This window comes from Mesoplodon mirus (genome assembly GCF_964341445.2).
Source record: "Mesoplodon mirus genome assembly, chromosome: X".
Classification (NCBI taxonomy): domain Eukaryota; kingdom Metazoa; phylum Chordata; class Mammalia; order Artiodactyla; family Ziphiidae; genus Mesoplodon; species Mesoplodon mirus.
In genome coordinates, this window is record NC_138981.1 from 43,005,294 (window position 1) to 43,025,801 (window position 20,508).

Genomic DNA, 20,508 nt, shown 5'->3' on the forward strand with positions numbered 1-20,508 from the left:
TGGTTAGCTCCTCTAATAAGGAGTCTGATGATAGCCAGTCTGGGACTGATGCAATGGCTCAATAATCCTGTCAGGGACCCAGATTGTTACTATTTAACCACTTCTTAGTTTGTTCTCATGTTTCTTTCCTTGTTCTTACAAGATGACTGGGCTCCTACCAGATATTATCTATATTCTAGGCAAAAATAAGCAAAGATAAAGAGGTTAATGGTAAAAAAGTTTTCTCCTTTCCAGGCTTTGTTTTTTTCAATTTGAGAAAGATGCCCTCTCCATATAATTCCACTTAATCATTATTGGATAGAACTGTCACGAGTCCAACTCGATATAAGGTAGGTGAGAAAACTGAGGGGTTTTATTTCTTAACTTCCAATAACTGTTAAAAGGAGGGAAAGTTAGAAGGAGTCAAGAATGGATGTTGAAAGTACCTCTTGTGGTATCTGCACTAAAGCCAACATTCTTCCCACTAGATAATTCCATTAGGTAAAACTTTGACAAAGTGTGGCAAAGCTTGATTCATGTAAAAAAGGATTCCTTTGAACAAAAAGACCTCAAAGTACTTATATTTAGTATGTGTATCTGAAGACAAGATACGCTATAAAAAATGTGATCCTTGTTCACTGGAGAAGAATTTTTATTTAGTTTTCTCAATATAACTGAGGTATAATATTAACATCATATAAGAAAAAATTCCAGCAAAAGATGAATTACTTGTTTTGGACCAACTATCCCAGGGAAAACAACTAGAAAACCTGGGGAAAATATAAAAACAACTGTTTGAAGGCATCATAGAATCACAGGCAGTAAGACTTTGTACAGCTAAGACCCAGAAGTAGAAGGAAGCCAACAGCGGCTGGCTTTCCTCTCAAAGTGATCACCATTCTGCGCATTCTACAAGTGAGAGCTGCGACTCAGAGATTTCAGCACTCTTATGTGGTCATTGAAAGTTCAGGGCATGCCAATGCAGAGAGGTCTTTATAAACACTCCAAGATTTTAACTGGAATAAGTGTGAACTGAAATAGATCATTCCTAGGAATGAAGCTCGGACTTAAATTAGCTCAATACCTGACTGGATTAAGGTGGGAAGTCACAAATAAATTAATATCAGGAATGAAAAAGGGAATATCACCACAGATCTTACAGACACTAAAAAGGTCATTAGAAAAGATTGTGAAAAGCTTTTACTAAAAATATGAAACTGAGATGCAATGAGCTAAATTCTAAGGAAACACTGTAACAAACTGACACATGAGTAGAGAATTTAAATTTTCCTGCATCTATTTATAAACATTTAATCCATAATTTAAAACTTTTCCATACAGAAAACTCAAGGTTCACATGGCTTACTTGACAAATTTTATCAGGGAGCTAAGGAAGAACTAACACCAATATTACACAAACTCTTCCAAAGAAAAGGAACTCTTTCAAAGAGAAGAATGAAGGGCACCTTTTCCATCTCGTTTTATGAGGTCAGCATTACTTTGATCCAAAAGCTGACAAGAACATTACAAGAAAGGAAAATTCAGCTCAATCTTTTTCATGACATTCTAAATGAAACATTAGTACATTAACTCCATAAATATATTAAAAGATAATAGGTTATTAGTAAACTGGGTTTATTCTGGGAATGCAATATTCATAAATCAATGAATGCAATGTTATAATGATAGAATAAAGAAGAAAAATCACATCTCAATAGATACAGAGAAGGCATTTAATAAATGTAACAACCATTCATATTAAAACCTCTTTGCAAACCAGGGATAGAAGGAATCTTTCTTCAACTGGTAACTGATATCTATAGAAATTCTATAGCAAGGATTTTTTTTGTGTGTGTGTGGTACGCGGGCCTCTCACCACTGTGGCCTCTCCTGCCGCAGAGCACAGGCTCCAGACACGCAGGCCCAGCAGCCATGGCCCACGGGCCCAGCCGCTCCGTGGCACGCGGGATCCTCCCGGACCAGGGCACGAACCCGCGTCCCCTACATCGGCAGGCAGACTCTCAACCACTGCGCCACCAGGGAAGCCCTATAGCAAGGATTTTTTTCTTCCAAATATGACAGGTTATCTTCTCTCATACCAATTCTTTGGCTGATAGAAACTGTGAGAACTAGACAAAACCCCAAAAGATCACAGCTTTTTAAAGGCATCAGACATAAAGCAAGGAAACCAGCATTAGAGAGGTCTAGATAATTAAGTAAAGGGAAACACACTGAGGTGAGCTGCTTCTTTTTCCCTTGAGGCATTTGTCAATTCCTAAGCTGTGTGGAGCCAAGGTGAAGAGCAGAATATAGCGTTTCATAGCTTTGAGAAGTCTCATGAAGTAGGGCACAAAAATTGGATTTACTGTTTGTTATTAAGGCAGACAAGACTTGAAGGTCAAGATCCAACAACAACAAAAAAAGGAACCACAGAAAACTGAGCTCCAAATTGTGAGCATAGTTCAATTTCTAAACTACACAAGACAAGATCTCATGAAGTCAAGCAGAAAGCAGCAACTAAAAAGCTAAAAACTTAAGCAGAGCTTTAGGAAGTCTCATAGTAATAGAGACAAAAACTAGAAAACTAGAGATCAGGGTCTGCCAGGCTTTCAGGTAAAAATCCTGAATAGCTTTGTCCTAGGAGAGGCAAACCAGTTAAACATCAGCCCTCATGAAGATGAAACAGATTCTCAGATCACCTTAATCCTTTTTTAAAATTAATTATTAATTAATTTATTTAATTTATTTTTGGCTGCATTGGGTCTTCATTGCTTCTCACGGGCTTTGTCTAGTTGCGGCGAGCGGGGGCTACTCTTCGTTGCGGTGCACGGACTCCTCATTGCGGTGGCTTCACTTATTGCTGGAGCATGGGCTCTAGGAGCACGGGCTTCAGTAGTTGTGGCATGTGGGCTCAGTAGTTGTGGCTCACGGGCTCTAGAGTGCAGGCTCAGTAGTTGTGGCGCACGGGCTTAGTCACTCTGCAGCATGTGGGATCTTCCCAGACCAGGGCTCGAACCCATGTCCCCTGCATTGGCAGGCAGATTCTTAACCACTGCGCCACCAGGGAAGCCCTCATCTTAATACCTAATGGACCAAGGTTATCTGCTTCTACTATATCTGGCCTCCAGAAGAAAAGTAAATTATTTCTAGAGGATGAAACATCATCCAGAGAAATTTTTTAAAACACTTCAGATACAATTTCTGGCATTCAACAACAATAGTATAAATGATAAGAGGGGACTGAGCTAAAATATTTTCTATCATTGAATTGTGGAAGAAGCAGTAGAAGTATTAATCTACAGAAGACATAAATTGAGGGTGTATGTCATAAACTCTAGGGTAACCACTAAAAGAATAATTAGGGGGCTTCCCTGGTGGCGCAGTGGTTGAGAGTCCGCCTGCTGATGCAGGAGACACGGGTTCATGCCCCGGTCCGGGAAGATCCCACATGCCGTGGAGCAGCTGGGCCCGTGAGCCATGGCCGCTGAGCCTGCGTGTCTGGAGCCTGTGCTCCACAACAGGACAGGCCACAACAGTGAGAGGCCCACGTACCGCAAAAAAGAAAAAAACAAAAAGCTCAAAAGTAGAGTAGACGAGAGATCTAACAATGGGCAGCCTTGTCTCTCAGCCTCAATTTTTCATAGTGACACAGCCAAATTATCTACCCATTCAGGTGTGCAACTGTGGCCCCTAGACATTTTAACTACACAGTGACTAGCCACCAAGAAGCAAATGAACTGCCCATTCAGCAGTGTTTCTGGGACCTATAGACATTGTGGCCATATAATCATAAGGCCGTAAGTTCACATGGCCTGCCAGTTCAGGGGCATTTGTGGCCCACAGAAAATGAGGCCATTCAATCATGAGCACTACTGGTGATTTGTCCACAAACCCAGAGAGGATGCTTCCCACCCCTCAAGTGAAACAGTTCAACTTTTCTGCCATGTTCACTCCACATTAGGTACCACTGTCAGGCAAAGGGACCAGCAAGCATCACTGAGGCAGGCTGGGTCATAGACACATGGATCAGCAAAAAGCACAGGTCTCACATTCTCTTGTTATCCTGTAGAGGGACATGCTTGAGTTGGGTGCAGCTGGACCAGGACCACCCCCTGACAATCTTCCTTCTCACAGCATGAGCATGAAAGTGCCATTGTAAGCAGAGTAAAAGTATTTGAGCTCAGGTATCAGATGTTCAGGGGAATGCTGAAAATGACAGCTGCCCAGCAACCTGGTGGGAAGTTGAGATCATGAGCAGCCCCTCACTCTATCTGGGGGAGGAGGAGCCACTGGTCCCACCTAGCCCACTGTCAGGCCACCCAGAGGAAGCCTGTTATTATTCCACGTATAATCCTTTTTGTCTCCCAACACGTTCTTTGGAAAGAGTTCTATGGTGAAATACATTTGGAAAACGCTGTATTTTTTTTTTTTACCTTTTTTTTTTTTTTTTTTTCAGTACGCGGGCCTCTCACTGCTGTGGCCTCTCCCGTTGCAGAGCACAGGCTCCGGACGCACAGGCTCAGCGGCCATGGCTCACGGGCCCAGCCGCTCTGCGGCATGTGGGATCTTCCCAGACCGGGGCACGAACCCGTGTCCCCTGCATTGGCAGGCGGACTCTCAACCACTGTGCCACCGGGGAAGCCCCTGGAAAATGCTGTATTTTACAGACCTTTTGGGAGATCTATATAGTATCCTACCTACATAGTATCCTAGTGGTTGTAGAAGTCCCTCCATTAAAAAAAACCACATCTAAACAATGTTTCCCAAGTTTTTATGATCATAGAACCTTTTACTCACATCATGATTGTTAATAAGCCAGAGAACCAGTGTTTCATGGAAGATATTTTGTGAAATGCTGACCTAGGGCAGGCCTAGCAAATAGGTTTCAACATAATTACCAACTCTGATTGGTAGAGGTAGTCTAGAACATACTGTTGAGAAGAATTCTAAAAGCCTGTCTGACCTTGACCAGGAAGAGTACCATTATTTTTTTTTTGAATTTTATTTTATTTTATTTTTTATACAGCAGGTTCTTATTAGTTATCTATTTTATACATTTTAGTGTATATATGTCAATCCCAATCTCCCAATTCACATTATTGACAAACGATAGCTGCCGTGTATGTAGAATATAATGGCAGCATAAGGGCAACGGACTTGCCAGTCTTGATCTAGGTTCTCTAGCTTCATTTTCTCTGGCAAAAGATTCCTCTAGGTCAGAATCGGTGACTTAAGAATTCCTCCAACAGGAACCCAACTTGGGAAATGTGAGTCTTCATTCATTATAATTTGCTCATGTTCACTGAGTCTTTACTGAGTGGACTGGTCCCTCAGGAAGGGGAGAAAGTTCTTCCCATTGAAAGGAATGCTCTCAGAGGTGCCATATAAAATAAATCCTGGAATCCATCTCCAAGCTCAGTACCCAGGAGGATGCTCTTTATCCGAATGCCCCCATGACTACAGCCTTGGCCTCTGAGGTCAGGGGCGTTTGGGCAGAAACTAGGAATTTCTCCTAACTCTCTGAAGCCTCCTTGGCCCTAACACCTATGAATGTTTTGGGCTCCTCCATTGTGAAGCTGATCAGGGCTTTGGAGGCCAGTACTTTGCACTTGAGGATCTGCTGTCTGAGATGTGGGTCTGTGTGTATGTACCTGCACACCTATAAGAACATACATGTACAACTGTGTACAAAGATAGTGGGGAGCACAAATTAGGGCTCACTTGATATCCATAGGGTCCAGGGCCAGGAGAAGAAGACAATTCCATGACACAAACCACTGTTGCTTACCTCAGCAGTTGATGCTTCAGTTTGCAGAGTGACAATGGAGACATCGGCAGGGATCAACTTCAGTCTGGAAGGAGGAAAAGGGAGACAAATCTTTCAATTTTAATGGGATTTTCAAAGATGTGCCAGGTATTGTCTGTTGGCACTCTGTGACATTCCCATTCCCATTCCCTCTCCTGTACTGCCTGGGCTGGAAGCACTGAGATTACATTTCTCAGACTTGCTTGCCAATGTGACCTCTCTGCATGAAATTTGGAAGGGAGAAGGGAGTTAGAAACCATACTTTTCCTCTAGCAGGAAGAGTAGGCAAGTATCTTTCAGCAGATGTGAGTTTTGTTTTGTTTTAATTTTATTTAAGTATAGTTGATTTACAATGTTGTGTTAATTTCCTTGCTATGCTAATCACCCAACCACCCTGGGGCCATGGGACACCTGTGCTGTCAGCAATGGTTTTCTGCAGTTTTTTGACCTCTGGGTCTCAGAAAAAACTTCCTGACTTTCTGTACCATGGTGATCCTGAAAGCTAGTGGTGGCTCCTGACTTGTGCTCGTCCATTCTCTTCCTCACTTCCAGGAATGATGACAACCAGAGTGCCCTGGAAGCCATGTTGAAGAGGGCAGAGATGCCAACAGCCTCAAACTATATGGAGGAACACTACCGGTCAATATGGACTACCCACGGTTGATTCTTATGTGAGCAAGAAAGGTTGTGTCTGAGCCATTATATTTTCCATCTAATTATTCCAGTAGTTTGGCTTACCCAGACTAATACAAGAGTTGTAGCATGTATCTAGTTACTGGTAGCCCCTGGGGTTTGTAGACAGGCAACTGTGCTTACAAATAGTGTCTGACCATCAGAGAGACCTCTGTGGGTCCGTTTTCCCCAGAGTGGTGCCTGCATGGGTATGCAGACCTATGAAGAGACCTATTGGGGTTGGCCCAAAAGTTTGTTTGGGTTTTTCTGTAACATCTTATGGAAAAACCCAAACAAACTTTTTGGCCAACATAATATATTGACCTTTTGACCTGGGCTCAGTACAGCTGGGTCCTCTTGGGCAGCTGAGACCTGTGTTCAGTACAACATGCAGACAAGGAGGCCTGGAATGGAGATCACCCTGGTGGTTCTTATAAAGTCTTAAATAATCCATCATTGAACAATGCCCATTCCTTTACTATTCTCTTCCCCCAGAAGCTCCTGTGCAACAGAGGGAGGGAAGGAGGAGAGAGGCACATTGGCTGGGAAGTCAAGTGGAATAGGTCCCAGTCGCAGCCTGTTAACAACTCCCTGAAGCATCCTCTCCCTCCACGGGCCTCAGAGTCTTCAACCCCAGAAGGGAATTAGTGAGGGGTCTCACTAGTGAGATCAGAGAGCACCCCAATCCTACTCCTCATCCCTGACTCACTATCTGTGTCTCCATGTGTGTGCGTGTGTGTGTGTGTGTGTGTGTGTGTGTGTGTTCCAAGCAGAAGTCATAGCTGCTAAACCAGAGGGTCCGTAAAACTTTATTTGGACTCAAAGTGTGTTCTGAGGACCAGCATATTAGCACCACCTGGGAGCTTGTTAGAAATGCAGACACTCAGGGCCCCCCACAGAACTACTGAATCAGAAGCTGCAATTTAACAAGATTCCTAGGGGAACTCTATGTAAATTCAAGTCTAAGTTGTACTGCTCCAGAGGACCAGGGAAAAGACAAATCACCTTGAAAAAAGAATGGGATCTGGAGTCAGGAGACCTAAATTCTAGTTTGAGTTCTGTCACTGACTTGCTCCACAAAATTCCCCAAGACATGTAACCATCCAGATCCTTTTCTTAAATGAGGATGTGCTCATGACTACTGAATGGTATAAAAGTCAAGGGTATGCATTCCGGAGCCAAACCGCCTAATCTTAACTCTTTATTTCATTTACTAGCTGTGAAGCATTGGATAACTCACTTGACATCTGTATCCTTCAGTCTCCCGATCTGGAAGGTATGGTATAATAATAGTGAGGGATTCTACTAATAATTTTAAATTAGAAATGAATATAAATAACATAGCACAGTGCCTGGCATAGTCTACGTCCACAGTACATATTATTATACTCTGGCTTATTACAACATCCTTCAATAACAGAGAGACCTTGAAAGTAGAATTGTCATCAGCTAGCTGAAGTCTTCCTCCTTTGGGGTTTATTGTGGTTCACACACTTCTCAACTAACAGACACAGTCATCCAAAGACTGAAGCTCTAACCTCTGTGCCACCCGACAGTCATGTGATTGGCTTCATGCCACCATTTTGGAGCCATCAGCCAGTTCCCTGGGGTGGATTCCCATTTTGTCTATTCCAGCCCCATTCACTCTGCACACTCTCCTGCCTGTGGAAATCTGCAGAGGCAGTGGCACACACACCAATGCAGTGCAGCAGGAGATGAACACTTGCAACTGGCCTTCCCCTTCCTACAGGAACTCACGCAGTTCAAAGAGCAGAACGTCATCAAGACATTGCTGGATGGACCTGTCACCTCAGTCACTGCAGGGAAGACTTCCAGGAAGAGGCAGGTACCAGGGACCCTCAGCAGAACCCTGCACCACAGCAAGAAAGCAAGCTCCCTCAGCTGCCGCCCACTGCAAGTACTCGGGACCTCTGTTCCTCGGAGGCGGGAAAATCACAGCAGTGCCCTCCGGCTGCTGCTCCTCAGGTCTGCAACCTCTGCACAAACACCAAGCAAGTGTACTGCTGGGGGCGGAGTCACACTGTGTTCATGAGGTCCACCCACTGGGATGGTTGAAACAAATCAACCTCAGAATCTACAGCAACAGTATGTTCAGGTTCCCCAGGACCACCCTCAGGCTTGAAGATTCCCTAGGACTCGGAACTCAGAAAAGCTGTTAGTTCTTTCCAGAGTCTGTGAGTCCTGCTGACCTGTTATATACAGAATTATTATTATTTTTTAAAGAAGTTTATTTATTTATTTATTTATTTATTTGGCTGCACCAGGTCTTAGTTGCGGCATGCAGGCTCTTTAGTTGTGGCATGTGGCTCTAGTTCCCTGACCAGGGATTGAACCCAGGCCCCCTGCATTGGGAGCATGGAGTCTTAACCACTGGACCACCAGGGAAGTCCCATACACATAGTTAGGATTTATGACAGTGAAAGTAAAATCAGCAAAGGCAAAAGGTGCAGGGGTGAAGTCCAGTGGAAACCAGTGGTGAGATCCAGTTGTCCTCTCCCAAAGGAGTCACATGGACAATGCTTAATTCTCCCAGAAATGATGTGTGACAACACATGCAAAGTGTTGCCAGTCAGGGAAGCTCACCCATGCCTAGGGGTCCAGAGATTTGACTGGAGGTCACTCATGCAGCCATGCAGCTTCCATGTCACTCACTTTAGCTACTCGGTCTACAGCCCCCAGATGTCAAACTAATACAGCACAGCCGAGGGCCTCACACATACAGAACAGACCCTCACCATACATCACATCATTAGCATGAACTACCTGGTCAGATGGAACAGAGGTGCCTGGATTACAGAAATACCCTACTAGGCAGAACACGCCAGGGTCTGTGTGGTGCTCTCCCAGGAGTGGGACAAGGACCGGTCTTCCTGAGACAGGCTTTTCTTTGGAATTTAAGGGCTTGAGTAACCTGGGCCTGCAGGGGTTACACTTTACAGTGAATTTTAACTTAATTAGAGGCCTAATTGCCATTAAAAAATGTTTTCAGGGAATTCCTGGTGGTCCAGTGGGTAGGATTCTGTGCTCTCACCGCCAAGGGCCCAGGTTCACTCCTGGGTCCTGGGCAAAAAAAAAAAAAAAAAAAAAAAAAGACGTTTTCAATGGTGACCCTGGGCAAGGTTGGTGGCGAAGGGGAGGGAAGAACACAGTGCAGGAAGGAGCAGCATTAGCACCAGCATGCTCCCTAGTGTTGGGGAGAGGACAGCAGAAATTGCCACGGTAACCAAGCAGGACCCTATAGGCCTTCCCGGGACAGACCCCTCCCATGTCATCCACCTGCTTCTCATCTGTAGAAAAACTTTAGCCTCCTTGGTCTTCCCCAAGTTTCAAAGAATAATTTAATCAGAGAAGTGAGAAAATGCAGAAACAGAGGAAAACAGTCAAGCAAGACAAAATAATAGTTTAGCCATTAAACAAAGTCAAGGACCTTTAGTTCCTCCCCAAGGGCTATAGATAATCTTCGGAGCCATATCCTGTGACCTGTTTTGCAGATACTGAAACCCCCATCAGGTGGAAGACATTAAGTGCATGCTGACCACAAGCACGTAGACCCCAGACTGGTTGGAAGCAGAAGGTTGATGAGGTTGACTCCCCGATTACCTCACCACCAACCAATCAGAAGAATGTCCATGAGCTGATCACACATCACACAACCTCCTGCCTCACTCTGTCTTTAAAAACCCTTCCCTGAAAGCCATCGGGGAGTTCAGGCCTTCTGAGCACTAGTTGCCTGGACTCCTTGCTTGGCGCCTGCAGTACACGCTGTACTTTCCTTCACCACGACCTGGTGTCAGTACATTGGCTTTATGGGGTGTGGGTGAGTGGACCCAAGTTGGCTTTGGTAATACCACCACTTACCAGGTGCCTGCCTTAGGACACACTCTGGGCTGGGGGCGCTAGAGATGTGCCTTTAAACAATCCTGACAGCCCGTTGGGATGTGTGGTCTTTAGCTATGACGTAGAAGAGGCCCAAAGGGCCGGTAAGTGGTGGAGCCAAGCCTTCTCTTCTACGGATCGGTAGATCCCAATGGCTGGGTGGAGTGTGGCCTGGAAGAACACCATGGCATCTTTTTTTGGTTCCTGGATGCCCACGTCACACTAGGAAATGCTGGCACGGCATGAGCAACAACTGCACGCCCTTTGCCCGCCCCTTCTCTTTCTGAGAAAGCACTCATTCCTGCAGAGTCAGGATATGCGGACCGTCTGACCAGGGCCAATGACCAGGTCTTTCTGCAGCTGGGGGTTTCTCTACTGTCCTCAGGACACTGTCATTCTAACTCTATTAACTTTCTCCTGCCTCCTGACAGGGGTGTCAGAAAAACTTATCAGGTCACCTCTCTTCTGGAAATAAATAGGTTAGCATCCCTAAACCTGGCCAACATTTAAGAAGGTACAAAGAATCACAGTGGGGGGCAAGTCCCCAGTCACGTGCCTGACAGAAAACAGACTCTTCTCCTTCTCCCGGGACTTCTACACAAGACTGGGACAGAGTCACTTCCCAGGAGACCTCCAGGTTGTAGATTTGGGCAATGATTCATCCAACCAACCTGGGAATAACACACATGCCACCACCTCCTCAGAGGCGAAAGGGAAAGACAGGGAGAAAGCAGTATGCTTAGATGGAAGAGTAAAGAAATGTATGTTGGATTCCATGACTGCTTTTGTCACTTGCTTCTCTCAACAGTGCCTGGCACGTGTTGGCTGTAGCACAGAAGGAATTGGGTGTACTGAGCCCAGACCCTGCCTTGCCCAGCCCAAGGAGTTCTCCTTGGTGACCAGGCAGGTACCACAAGCACACGGCACACACTTGGCCTCTTTCCCCAGACCCCGACAGGGAACAGAAAACTTTCCTCAAGGGCACTCCAGGACTTTTAGCAGGCCATGTTGCCACTGGCTGGCATCGTCAGAGAAACAGCTCTCCCCCCACTTTATGCTGTGCTTTCAAACAGGCAAAGCCCAGATTCTCCAAGGATCCCCAAGGTCCCAGAAACCGGAGTTCCTCGATTTATTTCAGGAGAATCAGGCATCATGGTTTCCTCCTCATTTGTGCGTGCTGCCTACCCTGCAGCCCAACTCCCAGCCCCTCCTCCATGCTGCTTCCCCGACTGAGCCTGAACCCTGCTCTCTGAACCCTGGCCTGAGACCAGAGCCCGGCTCCGACGGCTCCACCCCGCGCTCAAGATGGCCGCGCCCATGTGCCACCGTGGAGGCAGCAGGCACGACTACCGGTTTCTTATTGTGAGGATGTAAAGAAAGAGGAGAGCGTGGCTTTGGAAGATGGAGGGGCGGGAACTCCCCAGGGAGCACAGCAACAAGGAGGCCCGGCCGCGCGGGAGAACGGACTGGGAGAGCGGGCCTCGGCCTCTGAGGCGGCGGACTCGGATCGCCACGACACTCCGCGCGGAGCCCGCTCGCCTCCCGCCGCCCGAGACGCCTCCCCAGCCTCTTTTACGACTCGTCGCGGAAAATGCTGGCACGCTCTCGTCGCTCCATCTAACCTCAGAGGGAACGACGTCAGAACCCTTTGTCCCCGAAAGGCGCCGTGTTGCCCATTGGCTGTGTTGTCCCCCGCCCCCAAAGCCCGCTCCTGCGCGTGCACAGCGCTCGGGCTCCCGGGGCGACGGCGAGCGGAAGTACCCTGCTGACCCCGAGGGCGGTGCGAGTTGACGCTTGCGGTTGTTATCTGCCCTGAAACCTCGGGTTCCAGGCGGTGGAGTAAGGGGAGGCAGAGTTGGGGATGGGCTGGATGGGGAGGTCGGAGGGGCCTTGGGCAATGAGGTCGCGCCCCTGGGGTGTTGAGCGACAGGGCCGCGGTGGTGAGGGGAGGGGGCGGGGCTACGGGAGTCAGCGAGTGATTGGTTCATTGCTTGATTCATTCAGCGACCGTTTACTCAGTGCCTACTAAATGCCGGGCACCCCTGTGTTTCACAGTAGCCCTGTGAGTAGGTACTACGATGCTCTTTGTTTTACAGAGAGAAAGCAAGAACAGAAAGGCTGGGAAACCTAACCAAAGTCACACAGTAAAGTGGAGGGATCCTTTTTCTTTTTTCGTTTTTTCGGCATAACGCTTATGCCTTTCCGACAAACGCACCCTAAATGTATCACTTTGCTGGCTCACTGTCTGTCTCTCCCCTGCTAAGAGTATGGCTCCGCAAGATGGGGCAACTCTGAAGTTTTGTTCATGTAGAACAGTAGAACCCGTAGAACAGTAGAACAGGCACACAGTAGGCCCTGACCTCTTATGAAACGCATAAAAGCGGCAGAGCAGGCGGCCAGTTTCGTTCCAGAGCCCAGGCCTTATCGGGCGGTAATTGAGCTCTTACTGAATGTCAATTCTTAAAACTAGAGTGAGGCACTGTGCCTTCTGGTGGCAAGGAAAACTTTGGGGTTTTCCTCAACTTCGCTCCATCATGGAGGTTGCTAATTGCATCGCCTGTGTGGTCGTTGCCTTTCCAGGGTCACGGTTCATAACTGAGCCCACGGCTCAGCAGCTTCACGCACCAGCTGATCTGCCATGGACTTCCTTAGTTAGACTACAGAAGACCCAGTCTGAGGCCTGAGAAGGAGGTGAGCTCCTCGGGTCAGAGGCAGAGACATGGTCCTGAAGTGATGGTCCCAGCAAAGATGATACCTTTGTCTTTGAATCCTTGGGTCCTGCCTCCTTAGAAATAAAATAGCTCCTCTGAGGGGAGTTGGAAGAGGAGCGCCAGCCCAGACCCCAGGGGCAGAGGGGGGAGGCTCACAGGACAGACCCAGATGCTCTGGTTAGAGGGAAGGGGCTCACAGGATAGCAGGTCCTGGAAGAACTGGACCTGCAGTGCCCTCTGTCCCTCCCTTCAGCTGAGAGAGAGCAAGGCTGCCTCGGTGACTCAACTTCTAGCCACCATCAAGAGCTGTGTGATGGTGGTCAGTTGAACCCCTATCAGAGGAGAGGGATGAAAGTTACAGACGGATGGAGGGACGCTGCCCTGCTGTAGTGCCTGCAAAGGCAGGATCAGGCTGGAAAGATTGACCCCCTGCCTCACGGGACTTTCTCCACTCCTGACACATTTGTGCACACACCATATACTTCCCTCTTGTGCCATGGGCTATTTTTGTTTTGTTTGTTTGTTTTCTGTTTTTGGCCACCCTGCGCGGCATGCGGGATCTTAGTTCCCCAACCGGGGATCGAACCTGCGCCCCCTGCGGTGGAAGCACAGAGTCTTACCCACTGTTTGGCCAGGGAAGTCCCCTGGGCTATTTTTGCATTTGAGTCAGTCCCATTGTATAAACAACCCACTTACCTGTAGCAGAAATGTTGACTCTCCTGTACCCTGACTAGATGACCAAAGAGGTGTCTTTGGATTCTGTGTGTCTGTGACCTTTCAGCGTGGTCTCTAGGTAGGCCATCACCTAGCTTTGCTGCCTCTCATTTTGATGCTAGTAACTGGGTCTGGGAAGTGACTCATCAAGCTGCATCTTGCTGAACCCTGCTGTCCTGATCCTAAGGCAGGGATTGCCACAGTAGCAATGGTTAACAGAAGCTCCTTGCTGAAACTGCCTTTTGAACACGGCCAAATAAGGAAGAGCATGGCGATCAAATAAGGAAGAGCATGGTGATCAAATGGACATAATGGGAAATAAGGAAGTATTGGGGCGGGAACAGGGTGGCGGTGGCCCACTGAAGGGCGGAAGGAGCCTGGCCCAAGGTCAGTGGTTTCCAGCTCCGTGTGGACCTGACCAATGCCTGGCCCTTAACCTCCCTCTACCCCGCTCCTTTCCTCCCTCCTCGCCCCTCCCTTCTGCCCTGCGCTCAGCTCTGGTTTGTCTCCTTCCTCCAAACCACAGCAAGCTGTCCCTGTCCTCCAGACTTTGCTCAGGGTCTATCACCTCCAGGGCTCAGTGTGATAATAGGTGACTTGTAATCATTTCTCCTTTTTATTTTACTAGTAAATGATATTGTGAAAAATGAAAAAATGCAAGTAAAAGAGGAAAGGTGGAATCACCACTGGAAGGTAAGCAGTGTCAACGTTTTCATAAATGCTCTTCCTCAATAAATACATATTGCTTAACAAAGGAGATCGCACTGCACTTGCTTTCTGGTAACCTACTTTTAAATATGTTAAGAAATGAGAACGGGATTGCATTGCATTTTTAAAGCCCACATGGTATTTCCCATGTTGTGTGTCTAAGTTTTGATCTGAGTCCCCTTTGCTGGAGGTTTAGTTGCTTCCAAATTGTTGAGTGGTGGAAACACAGTTAACATCCTTGTAGCCTGTGCTTATTTATGATTGCCTTTTTATGATAAATTTCCAGGCACAGAATTCCTGAGAGAAAGGAGATGTCAGGTTGTTAATGGCTTCCGAGGAGATGTCTTTAATCACAAGTCATAAATCTGTCCAGGAAGAGAAAATAAATTCACGTGGGAAACCCACAGGATCTTAGCCGTGTCCCAGGGGAACAGGCTGGAGCTACCAGGCCACGTGTCCAGATCATCCCCGGGCAAGAGTGATTGTTATTAAGCTGGTGATGGTGGTCTCATGGCTGTGTGCACTGATCGTGACCCTCCTAATTCTGCCTTCGTAGATCTCCATCCTTTGTCAGGGCAGAGCCAGATGGCCGTGTCCCAGGTGAGTTCCTAATTTACCCCCTACTTTGTTTCCAGTGAATTTGAGGCAGCGATTAGGAAATTATATTGCAGCCTTGAAAAATCTATTAGTCCCCTCGGCTCTGGCTGTTTTCTGTTCAACCTGTCATCCACCTCAGATTCTCCAGCCCTTCCCCTCCCCACCAAAAAAAAAAGAAAAAAAGGAACAAGGAAAGGTAGGAAGGAAAAGACTTTTAAAATCTACTTCTTACTCTTGGAACTGCTCTTCTTCCTTTTTTTCTTTTCCTTCTCAGAGAAGATTGTTTAAATACATAGACTCATCTTGTTTTTTCTCTTTCTTCACTTTCAGTTCACTTTTTGCTTTTTCATTATTGGAAATAATGAAAGTAAATCCATGTCTCATGTTCCAATATGCATAAAACCAGTATCCAAAAGATCCCTACTTCTTCTCTCCCCAGTACCACATCTTCCTCACAGATGCCCACTGTTAACAATTTGGTGATAAGGTGCTGTAGATGCATTTACATCAATTTAACTAAAGATAGACATATATGTAACGTGTTTTTGCACAAGTGCCATCACACTCCCATACCCATCTTGCTTTTCCCACCTGATTATATTCTGGGTGTTGTTCCTCATCAGTACATAAAGATTATTTCAGTTCCTATTTCGTGGTATAGAAGTATCATTTAATGATTTCTCTATGAATGGATACTTAGATTTTTAATTTTCTTTTTCTATTATATACAGTGCCTCATGAACAACTTTCTATGTATCTCTTGGCCCATTAGTACAGGTATTTATGGAGAATACACCTGGAAGTAGGATTTTTGAATCAAAGGTGTTCATACTTTAAATTTGCTCTTCCAAATCCTGGGCTAATTGCTGCTTTCACAAAATTTTAAAGACCAGATAATTTCTGTGTTCAACTTTTCCAGGCTGTTAAAAGATGAAAAGGAATCCAGTACATGTTATGATGCCAGTTAACTTAAACTCAAAGAAGATACTACAAAAAAGCAAAAAGTGAAAGAGCACTTTCACTTAAGAATATGGATGCCAAAATTCTAAAAACATGTTCTGAATAGAGCATTAATAAATTGAATTGAGTATTTTAAAAAGTACTCTGTGCATATGGTAAAAAATTCAAACATAACTTTGTTCATCAAAAGGTGAAAAATAATTTTCCCTCTCACCCTGTCTTTGGGTCTCCTTCATTTTTTTCATGCATTCTTCCAAAAATTATGTGTGCCTATTTATCTATCTTGATATAAGAATCCCTTTTTCTTTTTATTTTCTTCTTTTCGCATATTACAGCACATTCTAGTCCTTTTCATGATCATTCCATTTCACTGCTCAACCCCAGGTTTTCTCACCTCTGCCCTCTTGACCTTTGGGCAAGATAATGCTGTGTTGTGGAGGGCTGCCACGTGCATTGGAGGATATTTAGCAACATCGATGGCCTCTACCCTCTAGATGCCAGTGCCCCACCCCCCACTGCCCCCCTTGTTTTGACAGTGGGCTAAGGAGGAGTGTGCTGTTGCAGGGAACCTTGACCTTCAGGGACGTGTTTGTGGACTTCACCCTGGAGGAGTGGCAGCAGCTGGACGCCACTCAGAAGAACCTCTTCAGGGATGTCATGCTGGAGAACTACAGCCACCTGGTCTCCGTGGGTGAGGGACCCTCCACAGGGTGACTGGAATGCACCCCCCAGGGCTCCCTCTCTCTCGGCTGCTGCAGCTCAGGGGCGTCTGGGCCCTGAATGAGTCGGGCCTCAGGCTTGCGGTCAAGGACTCATAATGGCGTTTGCACCTTGCACGGGATGTCCGTGCTCTCACCTTCTCTGTGGATGGTCTGCACTGAGGGCCCGCTAGCTGGGCTCACGGGGCAGTCACCGAGGCCAGACCATCTCTGCCCTGCGAGGATGGGCCTCGGTTCCGGAATGCCTCATGTGTCAATAACAAAGTCCTCTGTCATTTCCCCTTAACAGGATTCCTCGTGGCCCAACCAGGTGGGATCTTCAGGTTGGGACAAGGAGAAGAGGAGGCCAGGATGGCAGCTGGAGAAAGCCCAACACGGAGATGTCCAGGTGAGCCCGCGCCAGGCCAGTTGGGCCAGGGCAAGGGGACCTGGTGGGTCAGGGAGAGCTTGGCCTCGGGGGCGCGCCCAGGAGTTCTCAGAAACCCCAGACTTGGGGACACAATTCAGGTCTGATGGAACGAGCTGCTGTGATATCCACATGATGCCCCACCTGCTGGCCCTCTGCAGCTCCTTGTTCTTGGGGTTCAGACAGAAGTAGCCACTGCTGTTCTGTAGATCCCGTCTCCACCTTCCAGCTTCTGGGTGGCTAGGGAGACGTGCCCAGCCTTGTCTCCTTCCTCCTCCCTCTCCTTTCTGGAAGCTGTTGGGACTTTCCCCATCCCTTGGGCATTTGCGTGTTCATCAGAAGACAAGCAGATGGAGGGGTGATGTTTCCTCTTTACTTGGCATACTGTGGGCCCTCGAAGTCTGAAATGCAGAGTCTTTAACCTCAGGGAAATTATCCTACCTGGTTTACTGGAGTTGGGATGGACAAAAAAGCTTTGCTAGTGACCTTCAGCTCTACCAGGCCAAGTACCACCATGTCCTTGTCTGCCCTCACTTTGTGGTTAAACAGTGTCAACTTCACACAGGTTTCTGTTTTCTTATTTCTCTGAGGCTCTTCCAAATCTGACTTGATTCCGCCTGTTGTTAGATTCCTCCTCTTGTCAGTACTTCCCTCCCACTCAATTATTTTGTCTTTTGTGTTATCTCTATTAAAAAAATAAATAAACTTGAGAGCATGTTACTCCCACGATGGCATGCTTCAGTGAGTAGTGTCTCAGTTCTGGACAGAGCTGCTTCTTTCCTTTTCTGTTGTTTCTTTGTTTTTGCTCAGGGCCCCTTATCCAGAAAGTCTTCAGACATTGGTCTTCCTCCTTTTCTCTCCCACTCACAGTGGCCACTCAGTGGCCCCCTCCCGAAGAAGTCTGTCTGGAGCGCTGTAACTATTCACTGTGGTCTGTGGACCAGCAGCCTGGGCATGGCCCGGCCTCAAAGTAGAAGTGCAGACTCTTGGGATCCACCTCAGATTTACTGAATCTGAATCTGCTTTTCAACAGCTGTTTAGAGTTTAGTTTCACAGCTGCAGCTGTAGTCGGACGCGGGCCCAGCTGATCCCAGGTGACTCCCCAGCTGTCTTTCCCAGAGCCCACTCCTGCCCGGCAGATGCACCCTCTCGCTCAGAGCCTCCACAGTTGTGCTGGCGTATGCACCCATCTCCCTGTACCTTCTCCCAGGGACTTTTTGGGCTACAGTTCCCTCTATATTGCTCTGTCAATCCCGTATCTGCTGCCCTGTAGAGATTCATCAGGGTTTCTTGTCTGGTAATGGCATGCCTTATCCTGCTTCCAGTGTTTCCAAGAAGGAGGAAGCAAACTCAGAGGCACCTTCCACCCTTTGAGTCACCTTTCCCTTATATTACAAGCTGTATTATATTAAAAGTGTCCCATGCACATGTTCAGTCTAAGTCTGCAGAACATAATGGAGTACAAAGTAATCTCGGTGAATTCCCAGTCACACCTCCAAGCACAGCTTGTTTTCAAGGTTTTTGTTTTTAATCCCTCTCGTGCATCTCCATAGGTCCAGCGTATACCTGCACACCTGCATTTCTAGAGCTCTCAGTTTTCTCTCCCCTCTATGAAAAAATAAGGATTTACCCCAATTACACCTCGGCCTTCTGCTCCCCTGTTCTTCTCAATGTTTGTTAAATTTTTATTTTTTGTTTCTTTGTTAGCTACATTTGTAACTTTAAATAACGTAGCTAAACTTCTATGTTTGCATTCCATTTGGTAACTTTTTTAAAACCTAGCCAAGTGCCTGTGGCTTTTTTCTCTGCCTGGAACACAAACCTCTAGAGGTGAGAGCCTGCATCTTATTCTCATTCATCCAGGTGCGGGGCTGGTCGAAGCACTGGATAAGTATTGCTTTCATTGTTTTGGACCAGAGCAGAGGAAGGTTTGTTATTCTCCCACAGCCCAGTGGTGAAGAGCTTGGGCTTTGCAGCTCACAGCCTGGATTCAGATTCTGGCTTCTTCACTCACAAGCTGTCACTTTGCACGCGTGGCTGAGCCTTTCTCTGCCTGTTTGTAGAATGGGGCTAATGCTAGAATTTACAGGATTGTCAGAATTTAATGAGTTGATGAATGTAAAGCACCAAAAAAGGTGCTTGGAATAAGGGAAGTTCTCAATATATATTATCACTCTTTTTATTATTGTTATTAGCCATACAGAATATTTTTTTAAATGTAGTGGTTGTCAACTGGAGGTGTATCACATAGTGACCTGTGGAACCCTTGGGATACTCATGAGTAGGCCCCACCCTCTAGAAATTGTTTCAGAAATCTGAGGTAGGCCTAGTTATGCACGTAGTGAATAACACCCCAGATAGTTGTGAAGCCCATGTCTAGTTCAGATTCATTGCTTTAAATGTCCGCTGAGAAGGGTTCAAAGGACTGGGAGACTTAGCAAGGCCATCACCTAGGAGCACAGGTCAGGTGGGATGGAAGACAGGAGCGCAACAGCTTGGTTCTCTTCCCCCATTCCTCCATTCTTTAAGCTACTTCAGGGCCTGTATTCTCCTCTGGCCCCTGGATGAAATCTCTGACAGGTCTCATAAATTCTCTGGTCATTCTGAGATAATAAAAATCTTCTATCAAGATCCAAGTATCAAGAGTAGCCTCACTGTCGTATTTATTATTTTAAGTTTGTTGAGCTTTTCACAGAAAGAACTTTTACCTTTGTTAATTTTCTCTGTTGTGTGTTTTCCGTTTTCCTTTTACTTTTATTTCTACTCCTACTTCTTTGAGCTTACTTTGCTGTTCTTTATCAGCTCCTTTTTCCCCCAACATTTTATTATGAAAATTTTCAGATAAAACAAGCAAAAGAATTATGGTTTGAACATCCATATAATACCAACTGGATTCTACAATGAATGTTTTGCTATATTTGCTTTATCTCCTATTTGTGTACTAACTCCTCGTTCTTCCATCAATCTCCCTTATTTTTTTGTGTGGGATGCATTTCAAAGTAAGTTGTGGAGATCAATACACTTCACACCTAAATATTCCCACAGGCATATCATTAACTAGAATTAAATATTTGTTAGTATTTTTTCTATCCTTAATGCTTAACAGGTAGTTTAATAAAAGGAAATGCATAAATAGCACAATATGATAGTGGGTTGTGTATGGTAATGTTTTAATGTAATTTCCATATGCATTTTCCATGTATTTTCATGATATATTTATTCTGATGTAACTGCATTCTTTTCTTTAAAATGAGGTTTATTGAGGTATAATTTATATACCATGAAGTTCACCTCTCTTAAGTGTACAGTTCATAGGTTTAACAAATATATAGTCATTTA

At 46.1% G+C, this 20,508-nt stretch overlaps 1 protein-coding gene across 1 annotated transcript in view; it reads left to right on the forward strand.

Moving 5' to 3' along the window:
* Positions 1-14,510: 14,510 nt before the first annotated feature.
* The window catches only part of ZNF674 (zinc finger protein 674), a 33,602-nt gene continuing 27,604 nt past the window's right edge, over positions 14,511-20,508 (forward strand). Inside the window, exons 1-4 of the mRNA XM_082610014.1 lie at positions 14,511-14,559; positions 14,774-15,087; positions 16,609-16,735; positions 17,053-17,151. Coding sequence (XP_082466140.1) covers positions 14,998-15,087; positions 16,609-16,735; positions 17,053-17,151 — 316 coding nt within the window. The 5' untranslated portion in view covers positions 14,511-14,559; positions 14,774-14,997. The remainder of the gene's footprint in view (positions 14,560-14,773; positions 15,088-16,608; positions 16,736-17,052; positions 17,152-20,508) is intronic.